This window comes from Passer domesticus, chromosome 7 (assembly GCF_036417665.1).
Source record: "Passer domesticus isolate bPasDom1 chromosome 7, bPasDom1.hap1, whole genome shotgun sequence".
NCBI classification, from domain to species: Eukaryota; Metazoa; Chordata; class Aves; order Passeriformes; family Passeridae; genus Passer; species Passer domesticus.
Genome location: NC_087480.1, coordinates 5297186 through 5319449, shown reverse-complemented (window position 1 = coordinate 5319449; position 22264 = coordinate 5297186). Strand labels below are relative to the sequence as shown.

Sequence of the window (22264 nt, the reverse complement as noted above, 5' to 3'; positions counted from 1 at the left end):
CCCTTGCAGTGATTTAAAATCCATGTGGATGTGGCACTCTGGGGACACGGACAGCAGTGGCCTTGGCAGCGCTGGGGGGACATCCTGCAGCGGCTCGTCCCTCAACCCCCTCCCAGGTGCAGTTTGGGGACGGTGGCTGCTGATGACAGCTGGCCTCCCTGCAGCCCCTCCTTGTCCCTAACCCTGTGAATGGCACCGAAACCGCCTTTGTTCCCCTCCCCGGGGGGCAGGACCCGCTGCTATAAAGGGGGTGGTGGGGCCGAGCGGCCCCAGCCCTGCTCCCAATCCCGCTCCCAGCTGTATTCCAGCTCCCAGCCCCCATCTCAGCCCCATCCCAGTCCCTGTCCTGGCCCCATCCCAGCTCCCAGACCCCATCCCAGTCCCCATCCCAGCCGCATCCCAGCTCTCAGTCCTGTCCCAGTCCCTGTCCCGACCCCATCCCAGCTCCCAGACCCCATCCCAGCCACATCCCATTTCCTGTCCCAGCCCCATCCCAGCTCCCAGCCCTTTCCCAGCCCCATCCCAGTCCCCATCCCAGCTCCCAGCCCCTGTCCCGGCCCCATCCCAGTCCCCATCCCAGCTCCCAGTCCCCATCCCAGCCCCGTTCCCGGCCATGGGCCGCCCCTCCGCCGTCGCCACGGCGCTGCTGTGCCAGCTGGGGCTCTCCGCAGCCATCCAGTGGCTGTGAGTAGGGGGGGATCTCTCCTTTCCCGAGCCCCTCTTGGCGGTCCCTCGGGGCGCTGCGGCCCCCGCAGTGACCCCGGGTGTCCCCACAGCGGGCTGGCGGGCAGCGGGGTGTCCTGGAACGAGAGCCAGCACTGCCGGCTGCTGGGGCCGGAGCTGCTGCAGCTGTGCCGCCGGCACCTGGAGGTGATGCCCGGCATCGTGCGGGCTGCCCGGCGCACCCAGGCGCTGTGCCAGCAGAGCTTCGCCGACATGCGCTGGAACTGCTCCTCCATCCAGCGCGCCCCCAGCTTCGGCCCCGAGCTGCTCACAGGTAAGGGATGCTGCTCCCGCCCGCCCTGCCCTGCCCCGGCAGCGTGTCCTGCCTTGGGTTGCTGTTTTGGGGAAAAAATCCTGCCTTTACGTGGTGTTAATCCTGTGCAAGTTCCGTCTGGGGGAGGTGACAGACGGTGACTTCCATTTCAAACAGCTGCCAGGCTGTTTGAATGAAGACCAGAGGCTCCAAAAAAGCCGGGGAAGAGGCGGGGGGATACCATCAGTGCAACACAGGGGCCACAGGTTAAACCACAAAACTTGAGAGGCCTTGAGTTTACCCTGCTGCAAGACGAAATAAAGAACCTCCTTGCACTGAGAGATGTGCGAGAGAGGAGCCCGCCCGGGCAGCGAGGAAGGAAATATCCCTTTTTTCTCCGCAGGAACGCGCGAAGCCGCCTTCGTGCACGCCCTGGCAGCGGCGGCCGCGGCGCAGGGCATCGCCCGCTCCTGCGCCTCCGGAGAGCTGCCGCTCTGCTCCTGCGGGCCCGCGCCCCCCGAGCCCCCCGCGCCCGCCTCCCGCTGGGGCGGCTGCGGCGACAACCTGAGCCACGGGCTGCGGCTCGGGGCCGCCTTCACAGACGGCTCGGCCAGAGCCGGCAGCGGCGGCACGCCCGGGCTGCGCGCCGTGAACCGGCACAACGGAGCCGTGGGGCGGGCGGTGGGTGCGGGACCCCCGGGGCTGCGGGTGGCAGGGGGTGTAGGAGCCCCCTGGGACTCACACGGCGGGGCTGAGCCCCCCCAGGACTGCCCGGGGGGGACACGGTGGGTCCGAGCCCCCCCAGGACTGCCCGGGGGGGACACGGTGGGTCCGAGCCCCCCGGGATAAATGGAGCCCAGCACCCCCCACAGCAGGAGCAGAGGTCACTAGTGTAAGGCAGCAGATGCCACAGAGGTTTTTTGGGATGTCCTGAGCATCAGGGGGTAACAAAATGGTTAAAAAGTGTGTTAGCAGACACCCCCCACACGCACACTGCTGCCCACCCCCAGACGTGCCATGCCCTCTCCACAAGCAGCACACCTGAGACTTCACACCAGTACTCCCAGTTAGCTGATCTTTCACACCAGTGCTCCCAGTGCTTCTTTCCACCCTTCTCACTGGAAACAGAGCTCATCCTGTCCCAGTCCAGCTGCGCTCCCCAGCCCGTCCCATCTTTGTGCTTCCATCCACTCCTGTTCCCCAGGTGAGGCTTGGGAAGCCTCCAGCCCCACTGCCAGCTCCCCTGGAAGCTCCCCAAGGGTCAGGTTCTTATCAGAAGGGACTGAAGCAGGGCTGAGCCCCTGATTGCCCCAGTATATTCAGCTCTGAGCCCTTTCATGCCTTGAAACTCCCACGGGTGCCCTTGGGAGTCAATCTCTGGGCAGTACCAGGACAGAACAAGCTCACCTGTTTCCTGCAGGTGCTCAGTGACTCCCTGGATACCAGGTGTAAATGCCACGGGGTTTCAGGCTCCTGCTCCGTGAAGACCTGCTGGAAAGGGCTGCCAGACCTGGGTGAAATCGCCTCTGACCTCAAATCCAGGTACCTGGCAGCCCTCAAGGTGAGCCATCGGCTCGTGGGGCCCAGGAAGCAGCTGATCCCCAAGGAAGGGGATGCCAGGCCAGTGACAGAGATGGATCTGGTTTACCTCATCAACTCTCCTGACTACTGCACCCCAAACCCCCAGCTGGGCTCTCTGGGGACACAGGACAGGTAGGAAGGACTCAGCTTCTGATGGCAGGAGTGCCTGTTCCACTGGGTTTGAGAGTCCTGGGCAGCTGATGTGGCTGGGCTGGGGTGAGCCTGCAGCAGATCCCTGAATCCCTGAATCCCTGTCTTGTGAGACCCCTCCTGCACTGCTGCATCCAGGTGTGGGGTCCCCAACACAAGAGAGGCAGGGACTTGTTCACTAAGAGATGGCCATGGAGATGCTCTCAGGGCTGGAGCCTCTCTGCTCTGGAGCCAGGATGGGAGAGTTGGGGGTGCTCACCTGGAGAGGAGAAGGCTCCAGGGAGAGCTCAGAGCCCCTTCCAGGGCCTAAAGGGGCTCCAGGAGAGCTGGAGAGGGACTTTGGACAAGGGATGGAGGGACAGGACAAAAGGGAATGGTTTCCCACTGACAGGGTTAGTTGCGATATTGGGAAGGAATTATCCCCTGTGAGGGTGGGCAGGCCCTGGCACAAGGTGCCCAGAGAAGCTGTGGCTGCCCCTGGATCCCTGGCAGTGCCCAAGGCCAGGCTGGAGGGGCTTGGAGCACCCTGGGACAGTGGGGTGTCCCTGCCCACGGCAGGGGTGGCACAGGGTGATCTTTAAGATCCCTTCCAACCCAAACCATTCCATGATTCCATAATCCTGCTGCCTCCTCTGCGCACACCAACTCTGGGAGAGGCCGGGGCTGGGGAGGGCGGGTCCCCAGCTCCCACATCTCTCCACAGGCCGTGCAACAGGAGCTCTGTGGGCAGTGACAGCTGCGACCTGCTGTGCTGTGGCCGGGGCTACAACACCTACACGGAGGAGGTGCAGGAGCGCTGCCACTGCCGCTACCGCTGGTGCTGCTCCGTGGTGTGCAGGCGCTGCCGGCGCAGCCTGCAGAGACACGTCTGCAAGTGAGGAGAGAGCCCTGCTGGCACCCGCCCGGCACGGCTGGGCGCCAGGAGCCCACCCCGAGGGATGCCCCCAGCAAGGAGGAGGCTGTGCAGGAAGCCTGGTCTCTCACGGAAAGCCTCAGACTGAGAGATTTTTGGGAAGCCTTCGGTTCCTTCCAAGCCAGACCTCGGGGCAGGACAAAGAGCTGCCCTCCTGCAGCTGGGCCAGCCCTTTGTCCCCAGCTGGGAAAAGCCATTGATCATCCCACAGACCCCTTTCTCCGGGAGAACGGGGACCCTGGGATGCCATTGTCCCTTTGCAGGAGGGTTCTGACAGCTGCCTGAAAGCCAGGAGTGATGGATGGGAGGGGGATAGATGGATGGGACTGGGAGAGGGCTGCAGGGATGGAACGCTGCTGCTTGGGGTGAGGGGGTCATGGGCAGCTCCTTTGGGAGCAGGATTCTGCTGTGGGCTCATCCAGGGTGCTCCTCCTCAGGGGAGAACACTGCTCCAGGGCCCTTTGCAGCACCCCAGTGGAGATATTTGCAGAGATGGGGCTGCTCTTGTTGAAGGCAGAGACACCAGGGCAGGAGAGCTCCTGGGGGCTGCCAAAACTGGGCAGCCTGGCAAACCCACCCCTGACTGTGTGTGAGCAACCCAGCCATGGCATCACTGTAGCTTCTGCCCCCATGTCAGAGGTGGGAGCACACCCAATACATTAAATTCTCGTGGCCTGTCCTTCCTGCCCCTCCTTCTGGTCCACTGAGGTCTTCAGCCCACTCTTTCCACCCTTAGGATACCCTTTGGAATTCTGGAGAGGGGACACAACTCCAGGGCCTTGGGGAAGCAAGAAATAACCTTTATTTTCTGTACTTCCTGTAAGTGGGATTCTGGTATTGTTTTTAAATAAATGTTATAACTCTCTGCACCTTGTTTCCTAGGACAATCTCTCCTGCATGTCCTTCTGAGCTGGTCCTGGAGAAAGAGGCTGCAAGGAGAGCCTTGTGTCCATAAAGCCCCATGTCCACACTTTTCTTTTCCTTTTCTGAGGACCAGCTCACTTTCAACTCTTTCTCACTGGCCCCGATTTGCCTTTAATTACAGATCCCTGCCTTCCTCTGCTCCTGTTTTATCCCTTGCTTCCTCAGGTCTCTGTCTGCCTGGGATTCAGGGCTGGTGCTGGAAGCTGTGGCAGTCCAGGGTTATTTTCTGATCCTTGGGAATGTGGCTGGATGAGCCAAGGGTGTGTGTGAACAGCAAGGGGAGCCAGGGATGGGGGCTCCCACATTTCCCAGAGCACAAAATCTGGCCGAGCTTTTGGATGGGATGAGATTCCTGCTGGGGCAGCCTTTGGAGAGGAAGGATGAGTCCAAACAGCACCAGGAGGAAAGGTAAATGGGATGGGATTCCTGGGATGGATTCCTGCAGCTCCCCTTTATTTTTGGTTCCCATTGACGGGAGCTGGCCGCGCTCAGCCCCAGCCCAGCTGGACGATTACTCATTCCCACATCCATTCCATCACTTTTAATGGTCTCTGCTGGGTCACGGAATCAGCGCATGAGCTTTCCTTGTAAAACATCCCCTCCCCTTAATGCGCTCCAGGTTTCTGTGGGAGCAGGGAGGGAATCCGAGGTGGCCCGAGAGGATGCGGGGCTGGAGCTGAGCCCGAGCTCGGGGGTGCCGGGGGCTAACCCTCGTTATCAGCTGTTAAATGCCACTGTCGGGCCCTGCCTGCTGCCAGCTCCTTTCCGAGAGCGCCTGGAAAGCCGCAGCTGCCCAAGGCCAAAAGCTATCCCGAGTTTTCCTTTTGGAATGCGATTAGGGGTGGGCGCCCGGCATGGCCCAGAAAAAGGAGTTTCGGCTGCCAGGCTGCTCAGCAGCCGCAGTTTCTGCGTGCAGGGGGCTGCAGGTACTAAACCAGGGTTGCCTCAATGCCTTCCCTCCATCCGCATCCCAGATCTCGGGGAGGTGACAACGGGAGGGGCGGCGAACTCCGCCGAGCACTGCAAAACGAGCTGGTGAGAGGGGGGAAAAAAAAGGGAAGGATCTTGTGGAGTGAGAACTCCAGCCAGGAGGGTGGGAAATGTGATTTGCATTTGGTAACTACAAACACACATCGCCTGGGGGAGAGGAGAGGAGCCACAATAGCAAGGAATGCCCAGGGGAGCTTCGGGATCCCTCCTAGAGAGGTCCCGTTGGAATTTCTGCCTGGGAAAAGGCAGGGTCAAGTGCTGAATATGCAGAATTCACTCCTCCTCTCCCTCCTTGACTCCAAGCCCATCAGGGGAGAGCTGGGAAAAGACTGGAGGGGTCACAGTGCCGCCGGAATCCTGCGGGAATTGGGAAGGCGCCGGAATTAGCGGGAGAGTGCAAAGGGTCAGGCTGGCAGGGGGTGACAGCGCTGTGACAACGCTCCCAGGGGGGCTGCTGGAATCCGGGCCCACACCTGGAATTAGCAGGGATGTGAGACCTGCAGGGCCGGGAGCATCCCCCAGGAACCGGGAGCCGGAGGATGGATGCGGTGGAAACGATCCCTGCGTCTGTCCCCAGGGGTTTTGAGGGAGTAACCTTGGTGTGAACGTGGTTATTTGTTGCTGGTCAGACTTGTGCAAACAATACAGTCGGGAGGAAGGCGAGTGATTTTCATGGGTTCTTTTGATTTTGCTGTTAAAACGCTGATTTATTTATTTTTCCTTTTATTCCCTTATTCATTGAGGGATGCTGCATAACTCGTTCCAGCAGGGTAATATGAGCAACAAACCGTTGGTAATTAAGTATTTTGGAGGAAGGATGGCTCCAAAAGTCCGGGGATATGTTGTGCCACTCCTTCTGCACAGCCCTGGAGTGCTCCCATTGGAATGTGAATAGAAACCTGCACTTGCTTTTCCCTGTGCTGCTCACAGGGCCGAGCCAGGAGGAGCAGGAAGCCCAGGGTGGGCTCAGCCGTGACTTCTCACAGAATTCAGGGAATCCTGGACTGGTTTGGGTTGAAGGAACATTAAATCTCACCCAGTTCCATCAGCAGGGAGCCTTCTCCTACCCCAGGGTGCTCCAAGCCCCGCGCTGCTGGGAGTATTTGGGGGATGTTGCTGTGACCTTTGTGACCATGCACCATCACACCACGAGGCACACACACGCCTGTATTTAAGGAAAAACCCTTCCCTCTCTGTTCTCCTTTATCCCCGGGGGGCTCAGCAGTGGCGGGGTGCTCCAAGGGTGACAAACCAAACAGGGATTGTCCCTGTGGGGATCTTCAGCTGAGGGACAGGGACAATCGGGGTGAGTAAAGCTGTAAGATCCGAGGGGGAAGCAGCTGCAGCCTGAGGGGGTTTGGGCGCAGCTGGAAGGTCAGTTCTGGCAGGGCCTGCGGGGATTCGGAGGGGAAGCAGCTCTCCATCCCTTGGAATCATGGAATTCTTGGATGGTTTGGCAGAAGGGACCTTAAAGCCCATCTTGTTCCACCCCCTGCCATGGGCAGGGACACCTTCCCCATCCCAGGTTGCTCCAAGCCCCATCCAGCCTGGACTTGGGCACTTCCAGGGGTGAGGCAGCCACAGCTCCTCTGGGAAATCCATCCCAGGGCCTCCCCACCCTTGCGGGGAAGGATCTGGTCTCTCCCAGGCCAGGCAGCCATTCCAGCAGGACGGGAGCCTGGGCACTCTCTCCTGTGCAGAGCAGACACTGAGGTGGCCGTGAACCCTGCGGGAATATCCAGGAGATCCTCCCGTCACCAAAATGGGGCCAGGCAGGTTTGGGGGACCCACAGCACTCCTGGGCTCTGTGAGCAACCACTCATTGCACAATCTGACACAGGCATGGAGAAAACAAAGAGAGTAAACCTGAGTCACCCTCAGAGGCTGAGCTAGAATCACTCAGGAGTAAGGAGCAGTGGTTGCTACATCCATGCTTTGCTCACAGCCAGATCACCTGTATTTCTAAGGGAAATAACCTGCTCCTAAAAGCACAGATTTAACCCTACCCTGCCTGATGCCTGGTTGAATTGTAGAGATTTTAGGAGAGAAATAAATAAATAAAGAAAAAAAAATCACATATCCCACTTGTACTGTAGAAAAAATAGTGAATAGGAAGATGTTGTGCTTAAACAAATAAATTTATATATATTGACATCCAGTACTGTACTATCAAGGATCTCCACTGTGTCCCCCTTTTTATACAGCGGGAAAATAGATCTTTTCTGCCAATTTATCTAATTATCCACATTTTTTCCCAGTTTCCCAGCGCTCCCTGCCAGGACCCTTGCGGGCCGGTGCGCCAGGCAGGACCTAGCAGGGAAAAGCGTGCGGGCACTGGAGGCCTCTGAGCGGTCCCGGCAGCGCCAGGAACCGCTCCTGCCCGCGATTCCCGTCCGTCCTGAGGGTTGCGGGGGCTCCGGGGCCGCGGGGCGAGCGCGGGGCCCTCACGGCGCCCACCAGGCCCGCCGCCCTCAGCCTGCCCTCACCAGCATGGCGGCCCCGCGCCCGTGCCCTCCCCAAGATGGCGCCCGCCGCAGCTCGAGCTGTGACCTCTCCAAGGTGGCGCCCCGCGTTGTGCCTATGGCGGTGACCTCCCCAAGATGGCTGCCGGGGCGGGTACGGTCGCGCCGCACCGCGCCGGAAGTGGCGGCGGCGCCGTTCCCGGCCCATGATGGCGGAGGCGGGCGCGGGCGGCCCCCGGCTGGCGGAGCTGCTGGCGTTGGGACGGCGGCTCTGGGACGAGCTGGAGGCCAGCACCGAGTCCTCCTCGGGAGCCCCGGCCGTGCAGGACAAGGTGCGGCAGGGGCTGGACGCGCTGCAGCGGGCGGCGGCCATGGTGACGCAGCTGGAGCTGTTCAGGTGGGCTCAGGGTGGCTGAGGGGACGGGAGGGCCCCGGGCAGGGCAGAGGGGCGGCGGGAACGGGACAGGATCCCGGAGTCAGTGAGGCTGGACGAGATCTCCAGGAGCATGGAGTGCAGCCTGTGAGCGATCCCAGCCCCGAGCACTGCGTGCCCCCTCTGGGCGCTCCTTGGGCACCGCCAGGGACGGGCACTCCAGACCGCCCTGGGCAGCCCCTGCCAAGGCCTGGCCGCCCTTTCCATGGGGAAATTCCCGCTGTTCTCCACCCTGACCCTCCCCTGCCACAGCTTGAGGCCTTTTCCCCTCCTCCTGTCCCTGTTCCTGGGAGCAGAGCCTCCCCTGGCTGTCCCCTCCTGTCAGGAGCTGTGCAGAGCCACAAGGTCCCCCCTGAGCCTCCTTTCCTCCAGGCTGAGCCCCCCCAGCCCCTCCCAGGATGAGTCCAGCCCCTTTCCCGTCCCCATTCCTTTTCCCTGCTCTCTCCCTGGCAGTGAGAACGAGGAGCTGGAGGAGATCCCCTCCGCCGACCTGAAGTTCATGCTGCTGCCGGCGCTGCTGGGAGCCCTGACGCTGAAGCAGGTGGACCTGAGCAGGAGAAGGGAGCACCTGGAGAGCGCCCGGGAGCACTTCCTGAGCTTCCTGAAGCTCTGCAGGAGCTACGGGCTGGGATCTTCCCAGCTGCCCCCCGGCACCTCCCGGGAGGAGGAGACCGGGAGCCCCTCGGCCCCCCAGGACCCCACCCAGCCCGACCTGGTGGCCATGGCCATTAACAGGAAAGCCAAAATTGAAAGGTGGGCTCCGTGCACTGGGAAGGGCTTTGTAAACCACTCTGGGAGGAGCAGGAGCCTGAGGCAGTGCAGGGTTGGACAGGGAAGGGCTTCCCTGAGCATTGGAATAATTTGATCATAAAAGCTCATTTGAAGAGATGCAGCTCGCTGTTTAATGGGTGGGGCTGGGGAGGGGCATTTCTGTCTCCAGTTTCTGGTCTCTTGAGGAAAAACTGCTCAAAAACTTAAAATTAGCTCTTTAATCTTTCATAATTAATCTTGCAATTAGTTCTTTAATCACTGCTGGCAGCACAAAGACTTCCAGACTGGAAGTTTCCTACCAGTGGGTTCATTAGAGCCTGAAAAAAAAGATTGTTGTGCCTTTGATGCTTTGGTTGGGATTTTGGCCACTGAATTGCTCATTGTGGCAGCACTGTAAGGTCCAAACTGGGCTGGACTTGCTGGAATTGTGTAGAAAAGCATAGAAAAATATGATTTATATTCTAATTGGGAAGGGTTTCTTTTTTAGAATTACTTCTTTATGCTCCTTGTCCTCTCATCTCCCAAAGGTTTCTTGGCTCTTATTGTTCATTCTTCAGGTGACAGTAACTGAGGGAAGGAGGACACAAGGATTTAGTTTGGAAGTGTTTGATATGAGTGGTTTCCCCTTTAACAGCTAATTCCTGAAAAAGTAAAAATAAATTTACCCTGGAAGTTTATTATATAGGGAGTCCCTCCCTTTAATAATTAATTCCTGAATAGGTCAAAAAGTCCAAAAAGGCAAAATTATGTTAAAAAAAATTGCCTGCACACAAAAACCACCTGAGGCAAAAGTTGGAAAAGTGTTTTATTCTGTTTGTGTGACATGGAATCAACCCTAACCAGGCATTCCATTGATTTTCTCAGTCCTGCTTTCTCCAGGAGACTGATGTTCCCAGTCTTGCCCAGTTTTACCAGGAAAACTTCAATTTCCAAGGATTCCTCAATGTTTAGGAGGAGAATAAAATCATTGAGGCCCCTCTGAATTAAATGTAACTTTACAGCTGCTTTTAACTGACAGGAGGGGCTGAAATTCCAGCAGGAGCCAGCACAACTTCCATGGAATTTGGTTGATCCTCTTAGAAAGGGTGGTGAAGACCCCAGGGCTGGGCTGTGCTGCAGAAAAATGATTCCATGATGTGATTTTGCTGTGCTTGAGCCAGGTACAAACAGAAGAAGGAGCTGGAGAACAAGCTGGCCTCCATGAGCAGCTCCGTGGAGAGCGGGACAGCGGATGAGGATCAGGTCCGGGAATTCTACATCCTGCAGATCCAGAAATGGATCGCCACCAGCCTGGAGGAGATGGAGAGCATCGAGCAGGAGCTGCTGATCCTGAAGAGCAGGGATGCAGCCAGGCCGGTGAGGGAGCTCTCCTGGGCACGAGGGGATGAATCCCAGAGGAATCCAGAGTTTTATTCAGTGACTTCCCATTGGAATTGTGCTCGATCACAGCATGAGCTGATGGGCTTTCCTTCATTCTGAATCCTGGGGTTTGGGTTGGGCTCTGCTGCCACACCTCTGCCACAATCCCAGCCTGTGGAATGCTGCAGCCTGGAATATCAGAGCTGAGCTAGGCTGTGCAAAGGCTTTTCTGCAGATCCTTAATTCTGAAGAGCAGTTGAGTTTGGAAATTAAAATAAGACCCTTGTGGTTTCTGTCAAGCTTCCATTCCTGGTCTGCAGCTTCTCCAGGTGTTATTCCCATTTGGAATGACAGAACACTGCCACAGACCTGCAATGCCTGTGCAGAAACGTGTCCAGGATTTCTGTGACCTGGGAACAGAAATCCTGATGTGCTGGTTTAGGGGGTCATGTTTTGGCAGGGCTGGTTTAGGGGGTCATGTTTTGGCACTGCAGGACTCAGCTCCTCCGAGGTGTCCGTGGAATGATGGGCTCAGAATGTTCCACTGGAAGAATAAATAACATTTCCTGCTGTGGTCAGAGCTCAGCCCTGGCAGCTCTGCTTTGACCCCAGCAGGTGGCACACAGGCACAGGAGGTGATTCCTGTGCAGGCACAGTTGGGATTCCCGATTTAAACCAAATTCAGGCCTGGATTTTCCATGCTGGAGCATTGCTCTGACAGCTGAGGTGTTTCTCCTCTACAAGACCTTTAATAACTTCAGGATGGGGAGCAGAGGGGGGATTCTGATCCCCTCCATTCCCTGGTGACTGTTGTTTGCATCCCCAGGCTCCAGCAGGTCCCCGTGGCCCTTCCCGGTCAGCCAGAACTCCAGTGAAACCCTTCATCCTCACCCGGGATGCTGCTCAGGCCAGGTATGGATTGGGATGATGCAAACACACTTTGGGGCAGTGCTGTCATGTCAAGCCTGAAATATTCCATCAAGTGCAGAAATCCAGGTGGTACCTTCATGTCTGCACTTGAGTTTGTGGCAGAATGCAGGAATTTCAGCATCTAAAGCACAGAATGGGAGAGAAACCAAAATTCCTGTCATGCTTGGCACATGATTTGTGCTGAGCTTTCCATGTGTCTGCTTCACTTCCCAGTGATGTCCTGGGGCCAACTTTCCGTGTCCCAGGGTGCTCCAAGCCCTGTCCAGCCTGGCCTTGGACACTTCCAGGGATCCTGGGGCAGCCACAGCTTCTCTGGGCACACTGTGCCAGGGCCTCCCCACCCTCCCAGGGGGGAATTCCTTCCCAGTATCCCATCTAACCCTGCCCCGTGGCAGTGGGAAGCCATTCCCTTGTCCTGCCACTCCAGGCCCTGTCCATCTTTCCCTCAGGCACAGGAAGGCCACAGTTGGGTCACCCCTCAAGCCTGCCTTGTGACATCCTTAGCACAGACTGGATCATGGAACAGCCCTGTGCCTCTTGCCTGTGTTCCTGCTCATTCCAGGGGATTTCATTGCCTGGTTTTGTCCCTCTGCAGGGTGTTTGGAGCCGGCTATCCCGGGCTGCCCACCATGACTGTGGATGACTGGTACGAGCAGCGCCGGAAGCAGGGAATTGTGTCCACCCCACAGAGGGTTCCAGGTATGGAACAGAGGTGGGAGCAGGGGGTTTGGGAAGCCTCTTGGGATGGGTGAACCAGGATGTGTGCAGGGTATGGAACCTCTGACTGTGGAAGAATCCAAGCTTTATTAGGAAAACAACTGGGGTAGACTGTGCTTGGCCTGTCCAAGGCCAGGTTGGACAGGGCTTGGAATAACCTGGATCATGGAAGGTGTTCCTGGTGGCACTGGATGGGCTCTAAGATCCCTTCCAACCCAGCCCATTCCAAGGTTCTCCCTCCTGCTGTCTGGCAAGCCCAGCTCCCAGCAGGGCTTTGGAGAAGCTGCATCTCCTCGTGTCCCTCTCCTCCAGCAGGTACAAGTGATGAGGAGATGCAGAAGCAGCAGCAGGAGACAGAGGAGGAGGAGGATGATGAGGAAGCTCTTCGGAAAGCTCGGGACTGGGACGACTGGAAGGACACACACCCCCGGGGCTACGGCAACAGGCACAACATGGGCTGATGCTCTGGCTGCCAGCAGGGCCTGGAGATCCTGGGAGAACAACCTGGAGAGGGAGAAGGGAATACAGTGTACATAGGTGGAACATCCGGGAATTCCCTGGATGGGCAGGGCACAGGATGGCAGGAGGACAGTGACCCCCTGCTTTGGTGTGCATTCCATGTCAGACTGGGGGCACTGGTGGTGCTGGGGGTGCCCCAGAGCTCTGAGGGGCAGCTCCAGGAGGGTCAGGCTCCCTCTGCCCTCCCAGGCGGAGGCATCCTCCAAGGGGAGCTCCATGGATTTGGAAACTGCTCTTTGTATTGTGGGTGGATATATTTATTTTTTTTCCTCTCTATTTTAAGCAAAATAAACTCTCTTTGTGCTGTCTGGTTCTTGCCATGAAATTCTCTTGCTCTTCATCCCGAGCTTTTCCAGGGGGTGAGCCCCAGATGCTCTCGTGGAGCCCACAAGGGACAGAACTGGGACAGATGGTGCCATATTCCAAGACAAAGTAGTGTGTTTTGAAACCCACTGGTACAATCCCTGAAAAGGGGAAAACTGAATCCCTCAGGCACCATTCCTGAATGAGGGAGAAGAGGGCTGAGCTGGCACAGAGCAGGTGTGTGCAGGAATCACAGCTGGGAGCTCTGGAAGTGCCCTGTGTGGGCTGGTAGCTGTGGATGGACTTGTTCCAAACCTGGTGGAATACTGGGATGGAAAGCAAAGCATGGCTGGCACCTTTTGTCACCTGGAGCAGTGTCACCTCCATGGTGCTTCCTTACCCTGGGAGAGTGGGATTCTGCAGAAATTTGGTGGCTTTCCTTCCTGTCAGCAGGATTTGGGCCCAGCTGGAGTTGAGGTGTTTTCCATGCAGCAATCCCTGTCCTCAGAACTGATCCACACCCAGGAAACCTGCAGGGACTGTGCTCCTTCCTCCCAGGTACCGAGTCCCTACAATTCACAGCAGGGGTTTGTGGGTTCCAAATCTCCCAGGAAACATTTATTACATCCCCACCATGATCCTGTGGGTGTGCTCATCCCTCTGCTACACTGATGTTAGCCAGCACTAGGAACACCTCTGGACAGCTGGATCCTGAGGAGCAGCTTCAGGGATTTATCCCCTGTGGGTTCTCCCAGTTCCTTGGGCTGTTGGCCTGAAGCCCCACCTCAGTGCTGGCTCCCTGCTGCTCCTATTTCCCTTTCTTGTCATTTTTCCCCTCAAACCTCTCCCTGGGCAGGAGGCAGAGTGCCCATCCCGGGGCCGGGAGCAGCAGGAATGGTCTGCTGGCTGTGGAGCTTCAGGGTGATATTTTTGGGTGGCTCTGGGGCTGTCACATGGCAGTGTTTGTGACATTCCCCCAGCGTGGACGGTACCATTCCCAGGGGGATGGGGCATTCCCAGAGGAATTCAGCCCCTGCCAGCACTGGCAGCCGGGACTTTCCAAGGAACAGCAACCTCCCAGCACAGCCACAGTGCCTCCCCCTCTGTGTGACCCTTCAGGGACCCCCAGTTGCTCTCCATGCTGCTAATCCCAGCTGGAGCAGGTCCCCTCCCCTCAGCAGGGCCGGAGTCCCTCTGGTCACCTGGTTAAAGGCTCTGGACACACAACCCGGCGCCCTCTGATTGCCAAACTCACCTTTCCACCCACAGAGCTCCTGCCGCCATGAAAACCATCATAGCAGCCTGCTCCCAGAACCTCAGTGGTAAGGGATTCCCAAAAAGGCTTGGGATGGGTCCTGGTTCTCCAGCAATGTGAGGAGCTGGTGCTTGTCTCCCTTGCTTGGCACTGCTGAGGAGAAAAGGGTGTTGGGAGCAATTAGAGAATAGCTCCACAGGAAAACCCGCTGTTGCTCCACAGGGATGAAATTTTGTGTGGCTTTGGGAATGTTACACACAAGATGCTCCTGCAAATTCCAAATTGGGTTTGCAGAGGCTGCTGTCGCTGTGGATGGGGCTGACAGCAGAGCCCTGGGGGGTTCTCTGTGTCTGTGGTGGGGACATCCATGGGGTTTTTGGAATAGGAGCTAGGAAAGTTAAAAAGCAACTGTTTGGTGGGCACAAGTTTGCTGAGAAGAGCTCTGTGTCTTCCCTGGGGTAAAGACACTGGGTTCTGCAGGTGACTGGGATTTTGGGGATGTGTGGTGGGTGGAAGGGATCACCCAGAGCCCAGCGTGCTGCATGGAAGAAAAAGACAAAAATTTCCCACTGGAAAAATCTCCCATGTCCCGGAGATGGTTCCAGTGTTTAATTTATTTCACTTGTCCCATTCCTGGTTTGGATTGAGCTGGGAAGAGCTGAACCTCCACCAGCTTCCTGAACCAGGGGTCGGTGGTTTTCCTCTGATCCAGGGGTCCCTGGCTTGGGCAGCCACAGGGACAGGGCTGCTCCTGTGTCTCCCGATCATCTCTCTGGCCAGATTTGGGGTTGTTTTCCTAAGAACACAAGGCTTTTGTGATGCTGGGGTGGCTCTCTGGGGTGGTCTCAGTGTGGGGACCTTTGTCCAGGAGCACAGTGCTGGCAGGGCCAGCACCTCTGGGCCGTTTTAGGGAGCAGGGATGGGGCAAGGATGGGGCCAGGCTTGGAGTTTGGATCCTGGCTCCCAGCCCAGGGAGGTTAATGGTTCACCAAGATCGGCTGGAGGGAAGGGGTGGCAGGGGGAGTGGAGTGGCTGTGTTGCCAGCGGCGTGTCCCTGTGGGGACAGACTGGGACAGCCACCTCCAGCCACCCTGGCTTGGCCTTGCTGCTGGCCTTGGCACTTGCTGGGGGTGGTGCCTGCCTGCTGTGCCAGCTGAGAAATCCCCAAATCCCCCGTGAGCCTGAGCACACCAAGGAGGGCACAGAATGGTCCTGGCCTCGGGAACTGGGCATGGAGCGGGATGTGCCACTGCTCTCGGCCCCGCTGGTGCACGGAGCTTTTGGGCTTGGGGTGCCCAGTGCTCCCCACCCTGGGGACAGCCCTGACTGCCCAGGGCCACCTCCTGGCATGGTCCAGACCTTCCTGGGGATGAGCCTCCTCCATTCCACCCGCCACATCCCATCCCTCCTCCCCCAGCTGCTCCCCCTTCCCACCCCACCTCCCGGTGACCCCACCCCATCCGAGCCGCGCTGTTTTGGGCGGGGGCCGCGCCCCCCTCTCCGCAGGCAGCCGGGCCAGCATCCAGGCTGCCCTGAGGACGCTGCTGGCCGTGCCCTGGCCCTCGAAACGCGACATCGCCTCTGCCCTCCAGCTGCTGGCCGTGCTGCAGTGGGTGCTCAGCTTCCTGCTGCTGGGTGAGTGAGGAGGGGGCTGCGGGGGGTCCCGGGGGGCCACACAGCCGCTCACCCCCTGCCCGGCTCCCGCAGGAATCGTCAGCCTCGTGCTCCTCATCTACCTGCTGTTCACCAGCCTCTGGCTCATCCCCGTGCTCTACCTGGCCTGGATCATCTTCGACTGGGACACGCCGGAGAAAGGTGTGGTGGCCGTGTCCCTGCTCCTCCAGCTTTGCAGCAGGATGGGGGTGGCGTACCCCTTTCTCCAGGTGCCTCCCAGAATTTGGGGAGCATCACATCCCCACTGCTCCTTCCCCCCACTCCATCATCAGCACCACAGTGGGAAGAGGGATGCAGCGGGTCCGCGGGGAGATCCCTTGGATCCTGCTGCCCACTGGGCCGGGCTGGGCCGGGCTGGGCTGGGCATCATCTCCTGGGGCCCCTCCCGGCTCTGCAGGTGGCAGGAGGCTGTCGTGCCTGCGGCGATGGACCGTGTGGAAGCACTTTCGGGATTATTTCCCGGTGAAGGTACGGCGCCGGGACGGGCTGGGACCACCCAAAAGGAGGTGCCACCGTCACGTTCCCGTGACTCCTCTTGTCCCCGCAGCTGGTGAAGACCCACGACCTGTCCCCCAGCCACAACTACATCATCGGCTCGCACCCCCACGGCATCCTCTGCGTCGGCGCCTTCTGCAACTTCATCACGGGCTCCACGGGCTTCGAGGAGCTCTTCCCGGGCATCCGCTCCTTCCTCACCACGCTGGCCGGAAATTTCCGCCTGCCCGTGTTTCGGGAGTACCTGATGAGTGGGGGTGAGCGGTGCCTGCCCTGCCCAGCTCCCCATCCCTCCTGAAGCACGGCAGGGACGGTGCTCCCGGCAGGAGGCAGGGCAGGGGCGCTGCTCTGCCTGCCTTGTGCCAGAGCCACAGCTTCACCTCGCACCCTGCCCGAGCTGCACCTTCACCCGGCTCGCACCCTGCCCGCGCCTTGCCTACACCCTGTCGGGGCCGCTCCTCCGCCTTGCCCGCTCCTTGCCTACACCCTGCGTGTGCCCTCCGCCCTCGCTGTCCCCACGCTGCCCGCGCCGCTCCCTGCCCGCACCTTTCCCACCCCTGCCCGCAGCAGAGGGAGCCCTCGCTCCGTCCTCGCCCCGCTCCCACCAGGTGCCGTCGCTCGGGGGGACCCTCGGCGGTCCCTGTCGGGTGGCCGGGCACCGCAGTGCCGCAGCCCCGGTGCTCCGTCCCGCCGCAGGGCTGTTCCCGGTGACCCGCCGCGCCATCGGGTACCTGCTGTCGCAGAAGGGCACCGGCAACGCGGTGGCCATCGTCATCGGCGGCGCGGCCGAGTCGCTGTCCTGCCGGCCCGGAGTCACCACGCTCATCCTCAGGAACCGCAAGGGCTTCGTGCGCATGGCCCTGCGCCACGGGTGGGTCACGGCTGGGCCACCAGCGCTGCCACCACCCCCGCGGGTCCCGGCCGTGCCCAGAGCCCCGTCACCACCCACCGTGTCCCCTCCCCAGGGCCTTCCTCGTGCCCTCCTTCTCCTTTGGGGAGAACGACCTCTTCCGCCAGGTGGTCTTTGAGGAGGGCTCCTGGATGAGGAGCATCCAGCGGCGCTTCCAGAAGATGATCGGCTTCGCTCCCTGCCTCTTCTACGGCCGCGGCCTCACCTCGTGCCGCTCCCGCGGCTTCCTGCCCTACGCCAGGCCCATCACCACCGTGGGTGAGCGCTGGGGGTCTCAGGGTGAGGGGACACCGCAGCGGGTGGTGTCCCCACCCAGCCGGGCGTGTGGCCACCAGGCTGACCCCGTCCCCTGCCGGCAGTGGGGGAGCCGCTGGCGGTGCCCAAGGTGGAGAACCCGAGCCGGGAGCTGGTGGACCGGTACCACGAGCTCTACATCCGCGCCCTGCTCAAGCTCTTCAACGAGAACAAGACCAAGTACGGGCTGTCCGAGTCAGACGAGCTGCACATCCTCTGAGCGCCACCGGCACCGGCCCCCTCCTGGCTCATCAGGGCTCTTGCAGGGGGAGTTTCAGCCAGCCTGGCATGGGGACGTGCAGGGGACAGTCCCCACTCTGGCCTTCTGTTCCTCCAAACAGAAGGAGAGGGGGAAGCGAGGGGAGGATTGGGAAAGGCTCCCCCTTGCAAGGGGTTTTGGGAGGGCTGTGGGTGACACAGCTGTTCCCTGCAGGGGGCTGGTGTGGGGCTGGGGCCAGCCATGGGCACGGTCCCCTGGGATAACCAGGTCACCACAAGCTGAGGGAGGGGTGTCATGGGAGGAGGGATTGACATGGGGTTTGTGGGGTGGCATCCTGATCACCAGAGGGACCAGCCTGGGGCACAGCCCGCGCTGGGGTGGGGGGGGGACACTCCTGGACTTGGGGACCTGTGGATGTGGCCTGAGCCAGGACCATGTGGCCCCAGACGAGCCTTTCCTGCCATCTCCGTGCCCAATACAGATTTTGAACCTCCCAGTGCCTGTCTGTGTGTGTTCCAGAGGTTGGGATTGGCAGCACGGTGGCAGTACCCCTGCACTGCCCATCTGAGTGCCCTTGCCACCCAGCATGTCCCCTCCCTAGCAGTCCCACCTCCAGCTGGGGCAGTGTTTGGCAGGGCCCTTGCACCACTCAGGTGCAGCCAAGCAGCTCCCAGGTGCACCTGAGCCACGTTGGATGTAATGGGAGGTGAGGGGCAGCTCTTACTGGTTTAACTGGGCTCAGGAGGGATGCCTCCTGCTCTCTCTGCTCTTGGTTCAGTGGTGAGTGAGGGTGTCTCTGGGTGGGAGAGGGGTGTGGGGCTGGGATGGGCCATTCCTGGGCCATCTCCTTCCCCTGGGCAGCTCTTGTGGGATGTGGCTCTGTGTGACTGGTGTGGTGGCTGGGTGTGACACTCCAGTGACACTCAGGCACCCCTTTCTTAGGCATGTGCTGGAAGAACTTACAGGGACTGGTGGGGACAGGGACTCCTGGGCTTCTTGGAACGGGGACAGCCCTGTCCCTGTCCCATTCCTGCCAGGCTGGCGTGGGAGAGTCAACAGCACTGATACCAATCTCAGCGCGCTGCTCTGCGCAGGCACTTGGTCAAACAAAGGGCTGGGTAAACATTTGAGGAGCAAACACCCATAAAGGGAAATTCCCAAGAACCTTCCTGTCACCACAGCAGCTCCAGCTCATCCCTGCAGACTGCCCCAGTGGATTTTCTCTGGGGTGAGGATGATTGTCTTGTCCCTCTTCCTTATGCTGCAGGGAGAAACAGGCCCGAGAGTAGAGAGGGGAAGGGGCTTTATTGGGGGGCAATATATGGGCAGCAATTGCCCCAGGCCATGTCCCTCCCCCTCTGCCAAGGCCAGCAGTGTCACAGGGACATCTCTGAGAACCCGCCCAGTGTGGGCTCTGTCCCCAGGTTCAGTCTGGTCCCTGCATGTCACCACTGAGTCACCTGGAAGAGCTGTGCCTGCCCAGGGAGGCACCAGCGTCCTTTCTCTTTAGTGACTCGTGTCCTTTCTCTTTAGTGACTCGTGTCCTTTCTCTTTAGCGACTTGTCAGCCCCATGTGTCCCCAGCAGTGCCAGGGATGGAACACCAGCCTGCTGCCCCAGAACAGCCTCCTCAGTGTCCTTCCCATTGCCATGAGTGCCCGGTGGCTCTCCTGCCCTGGCCAGCAGCAGCACCCTCCTCCCACGGTGTCACAGGGCAGGGCTGGGACCAACCCGGGGCTGCAGCCCTCAGCCCTGCAGGGCAGGCACAACTCAGGTCTGGGGATTTGGGAATGCCCACACGGAGGGGCTGCAGCTCCTGGAGCCCAGGGCTGAGGCTGTGGAACCCCTCAGCACCCGCGTGCGGTCCCGGCCCCGCGGGTGACACTGGCGATGTGGCTGTCACCCGTGAGGCTGTCAGCGAAGGGTGACACCAGGACCAGGTCCAGCGTGGGCACGGGCCGGAGGCGCTGGGCGGCCCCGCGGCGCAGCCGGCCCCGGTACTTGTCCCCGGCCATGAAGTAGAGGATGGGGTCGAGGCAGCTGTTGATGCTGGCCAGCGGCCGCGTGATCTTGTAGCTGAAGTTGATGATGTTGAGGGTCCGGCAGTCGGCCTGGAAGTAGCGGGAGGTGTAGTAGAGGGTGCGGGTGATGTGGAAGGGCACGAAGCAGATGGCGAAGACGGCGAGCACCACGATGATCATCCTGATGGAGCGCTTCTTGTAGGAGGGCATGCGGGGGCCGGGGCTGGAAACGCTGGACTTGCAGAGGCGCTTGGCCATCAGGCAGTAGCACAGGACGATGACCAGGAAGGGCACGCCGAAGAGCAGGGCCATGATGGAGGAGCTGTAGTGCACGTAGTGGTCGAACTCCTCGGGCTTGGTGGTGTCGTGGCACAGCGTGGTGTTGCCCTTGGAGCTGGTGGTGACGAAGATGAGGTTGGGGATGAGGCAGATGATGACCACGAGCCAGGCGGCCACGCAGATGATGCGGGCGTGCTTGGTCTTCACCCACTTGAGGGAGCGGATGGGGTGGCAGATGCCCATGTAGCGGTGCACGCTGATGCAGGTGAGGAAGAGGATGCTGCTGTAGAGGTTGGCGTAGAAGAGGAACCGCACGATCTTGCACAGCCCCGTGCCAAAGGGCCAATTGTTGCGGTCGGCGTAATAATAGACCAGGGTGGGCAGGGACAGGACGTAGAGCGTGTCCGAGAGGGCCAGGTTCACCATGTAGGTGGTGGTGGCATTCCAGGGCCTCATCCTGGAGATGAACATCCACAGGGCCCAGGAGTTGAGGGGCAGCCCCACCACGAAGACGATGCTGTAGGAGACGGGCAGCAGGATGAACTTGAACTCTTCGTTGAAGACACACTTAGCCTCGGGCGCTGCTGTGGTGTTCCCCCCTGGCCAGGGAGCCGGCGTCGGTGTCCACAGGGAAAGCGGGAACGTCCTCACCGGAGTGGCCATGGTGTGCCAGCCAGACCTAGGGAGCAGTTCATAAAAGCACACTAGTCACTGATCCCGACCATTGTCAGGCACAAAGCGTGGAAAGGAGCCAAAGCTGCCAGATTTTCTCCCCCTCCAGGAGCTCCGGCCACTTTGATGGTTCTCTGGTTTTTCTCAACTCGCGCGTGGGGAGCCGGGGGCGGGGGGAGCGGGCTCGGCAAAGCCTCCCCTCCGCAGCCCCTGCACTGACACCCATGAATCACCCTTTAATCGCCCCTTTGAGCCGGAGCAGGGACTGCCGCGCTGCGCGGAGCCGGGAGCGGGCCGGGGACAGAGCCCCGCCGGGCACAGCCCCACGGCCGCCGAACAATGAGACCCTGATGAGCACCAGCAGCCCCCGGCCGGGGCCGGCGCAGCCTCTTGGAAGCTGCCTCAGCCTAATTGGCACCATCCTGACAATGCCGCTGCTCCCGGAGGGCTCCTTGGGAGAAGAAAGGCGGGAGGAGAAGAAAGGCTTGTCTGGGGGAATGCTGCGGCCCAGAGAAATCCTGGGGGGGCTGTTAAAGGAGCCTTTGGGGGAGAGTGTCCCTGGACAGCCAGGAGCCGCTGGCTGCCGGGTGTTGTCCGTAGGGAAGGATGAGCTGAGCTCTGGAGTCCCAGCTCAAGGCAGAGCAAGCTCACAAGGCAGGCAGCACCTTCCTGGCTGGGCTGGGATCTGTGAGCTCCTGGGAAGTCGGGATGAGGATAAGCTGCCAAAGTTCAGAACTCTCTTCTCGAGGGAAAAGGAAGGGTCTGCCACCACCGTGGTGTCCAGCAGTGAGGGCTGCCTGGGCCTTGACCCCTCCACACCCTCCACCATTCCTGGTAAAACGATTCCCCCAACGCAGGATGGATGTTTGGATGAGTAGCCCAGGAGCAGGAGCTGCTGTGCTGCTGGCAGAGATCAAGGTGTAGCCAAAACCATGTTTGATGGAGGGAATGCAGGAGCATCTCCAATTCCTTTTGTCCAGAGCTCATCCAGGGGGTGAGGGGCACCAGGACAGGGGAGGACTCAGGGCTCAGGGATGCACTTTAGCTGGAGCTGGTGCTGCAAAGTGGAAGGACACATCTTCTCACACTCCTTCATCCCTTGGCTCCCTCATCATCCCCCTCCTGTTTCCCTTTGCCCTGAGGATGTGCAGGCTTCTCCCAGCAGGAATCTCTCTGGGGTGTCTCTGCGGGATCATCCCTGCCACGCCCTGCCTGGAGAGATACCTGGGGTTGACAGAGATGCTCGTAAATGACTCAGCAGGCAGATGGGACAGCAGGGCCCCTCCAGCCCTGCTCCCGGGGCTCTGTTTGAGTTGCGGGCTGAGCTCCGGGCCCACATCCAACACCCTGCGGCTCCCGGCCCGCCACAGCTCCCGCCTTTATTGCAGGGATGAGTTCAGAGAGCAACAGGCACGTC

General features: G+C 59.8%; 4 protein-coding genes and 1 long non-coding RNA gene across 8 annotated transcripts; 3 read left to right on the top strand and 2 right to left on the bottom strand.

The window, feature by feature from the left end:
* The first annotated feature begins 613 nt into the window (after positions 1-613).
* On the top strand, positions 614-4472 carry LOC135304088 (protein Wnt-11b-like). The gene is made up of 5 exons (XM_064426353.1): positions 614-684; positions 777-997; positions 1380-1657; positions 2397-2689; positions 3411-4472. The coding sequence occupies exons 1-5, from the start codon at positions 614-616 to the stop codon at positions 3583-3585; spliced, it is 1038 nt and encodes a 345-aa protein (XP_064282423.1). The 3' UTR covers positions 3586-4472.
* A 3705-nt stretch (positions 4473-8177) lies between these two features.
* On the top strand, positions 8178-13033 carry IGBP1 (immunoglobulin binding protein 1). 2 transcript variants are annotated; one of them, XM_064426562.1, is made up of 6 exons: positions 8178-8393; positions 8883-9182; positions 10361-10556; positions 11386-11471; positions 12085-12188; positions 12522-13033. In XM_064426562.1, the coding sequence occupies exons 1-6, from the start codon at positions 8203-8205 to the stop codon at positions 12665-12667; spliced, it is 1023 nt and encodes a 340-aa protein (XP_064282632.1). In that variant the 5' UTR covers positions 8178-8202; the 3' UTR covers positions 12668-13033. The 2 variants fall into 2 exon arrangements, with proteins under 2 accessions (XP_064282632.1, XP_064282631.1); XM_064426561.1 differs by having other exon boundaries at positions 8179-8393; positions 12519-13033.
* Positions 9993-13987, bottom strand: LOC135304302 (uncharacterized). Of its 3 annotated transcripts, XR_010365729.1 has the most exons (4): positions 13813-13987; positions 13429-13597; positions 11563-12710; positions 9993-11103 (listed from the first exon to the last, which is right to left on the bottom strand). It is a non-coding gene; the product is annotated as an uncharacterized LOC135304302 (long non-coding RNA). The 3 variants fall into 3 exon arrangements; XR_010365727.1 differs by having other exon boundaries at positions 9993-12710; positions 13813-13961; XR_010365728.1 differs by having other exon boundaries at positions 9993-12710; positions 13871-13956.
* On the top strand, positions 13713-19427 carry LOC135304300 (diacylglycerol O-acyltransferase 2-like). The gene is made up of 9 exons (XM_064426560.1): positions 13713-13769; positions 14298-14350; positions 15790-15918; positions 15991-16098; positions 16355-16425; positions 16505-16709; positions 17149-17323; positions 17418-17620; positions 17722-19427. Exons 2-9 carry the CDS (start codon positions 14311-14313, stop codon positions 17874-17876), a joined length of 1086 nt encoding a protein of 361 aa, XP_064282630.1. The 5' UTR covers positions 13713-13769; positions 14298-14310; the 3' UTR covers positions 17877-19427.
* A 136-nt stretch (positions 19428-19563) lies between these two features.
* On the bottom strand, positions 19564-21036 carry P2RY4 (pyrimidinergic receptor P2Y4). Its single transcript, XM_064426559.1, has one exon. It carries the CDS (start codon positions 20836-20838, stop codon positions 19723-19725), a length of 1116 nt encoding a protein of 371 aa, XP_064282629.1. The 5' UTR covers positions 20839-21036; the 3' UTR covers positions 19564-19722.
* Between the last annotated feature and the right edge of the window lie 1228 nt (positions 21037-22264).

What these genes read in the sequence shown, in the direction of transcription:
- LOC135304088 (XM_064426353.1), top strand. Translation starts at nt 614, where the DNA reads ATGGGCCGCCCCTCCGCCGTCGCCACGGCGCTGCTGTGCCAGCTGGGG. An exon ending in TCCGCAGCCATCCAGTGGCT is followed by an intron (nt 685 to 776) that starts GTGAGTAGGGGG and finishes GTGTCCCCACAG; the next exon opens with CGGGCTGGCGGGCAGCGGGG. An exon ending in CGGCCCCGAGCTGCTCACAG is followed by an intron (nt 998 to 1,379) that starts GTAAGGGATGCT and finishes TTTTCTCCGCAG; the next exon opens with GAACGCGCGAAGCCGCCTTC.
- IGBP1 (XM_064426561.1), top strand. Translation starts at nt 8,203, where the DNA reads ATGATGGCGGAGGCGGGCGCGGGCGGCCCCCGGCTGGCGGAGCTGCTG. An exon ending in ACGCAGCTGGAGCTGTTCAG is followed by an intron (nt 8,394 to 8,882) that starts GTGGGCTCAGGG and finishes TCTCCCTGGCAG; the next exon opens with TGAGAACGAGGAGCTGGAGG. An exon ending in AGGAAAGCCAAAATTGAAAG is followed by an intron (nt 9,183 to 10,360) that starts GTGGGCTCCGTG and finishes TGCTTGAGCCAG; the next exon opens with GTACAAACAGAAGAAGGAGC.
- LOC135304300 (XM_064426560.1), top strand. Translation starts at nt 14,311, where the DNA reads ATGAAAACCATCATAGCAGCCTGCTCCCAGAACCTCAGTG. An exon ending in CTGGGACACGCCGGAGAAAG is followed by an intron (nt 16,099 to 16,354) that starts GTGTGGTGGCCG and finishes CCGGCTCTGCAG; the next exon opens with GTGGCAGGAGGCTGTCGTGC. An exon ending in CGCATGGCCCTGCGCCACGG is followed by an intron (nt 17,324 to 17,417) that starts GTGGGTCACGGC and finishes TCCCCTCCCCAG; the next exon opens with GGCCTTCCTCGTGCCCTCCT.
- P2RY4 (XM_064426559.1), bottom strand. Translation starts at nt 20,838, where the DNA reads ATGGCCACTCCGGTGAGGACGTTCCCGCTTTCCCTGTGGACACCGACG.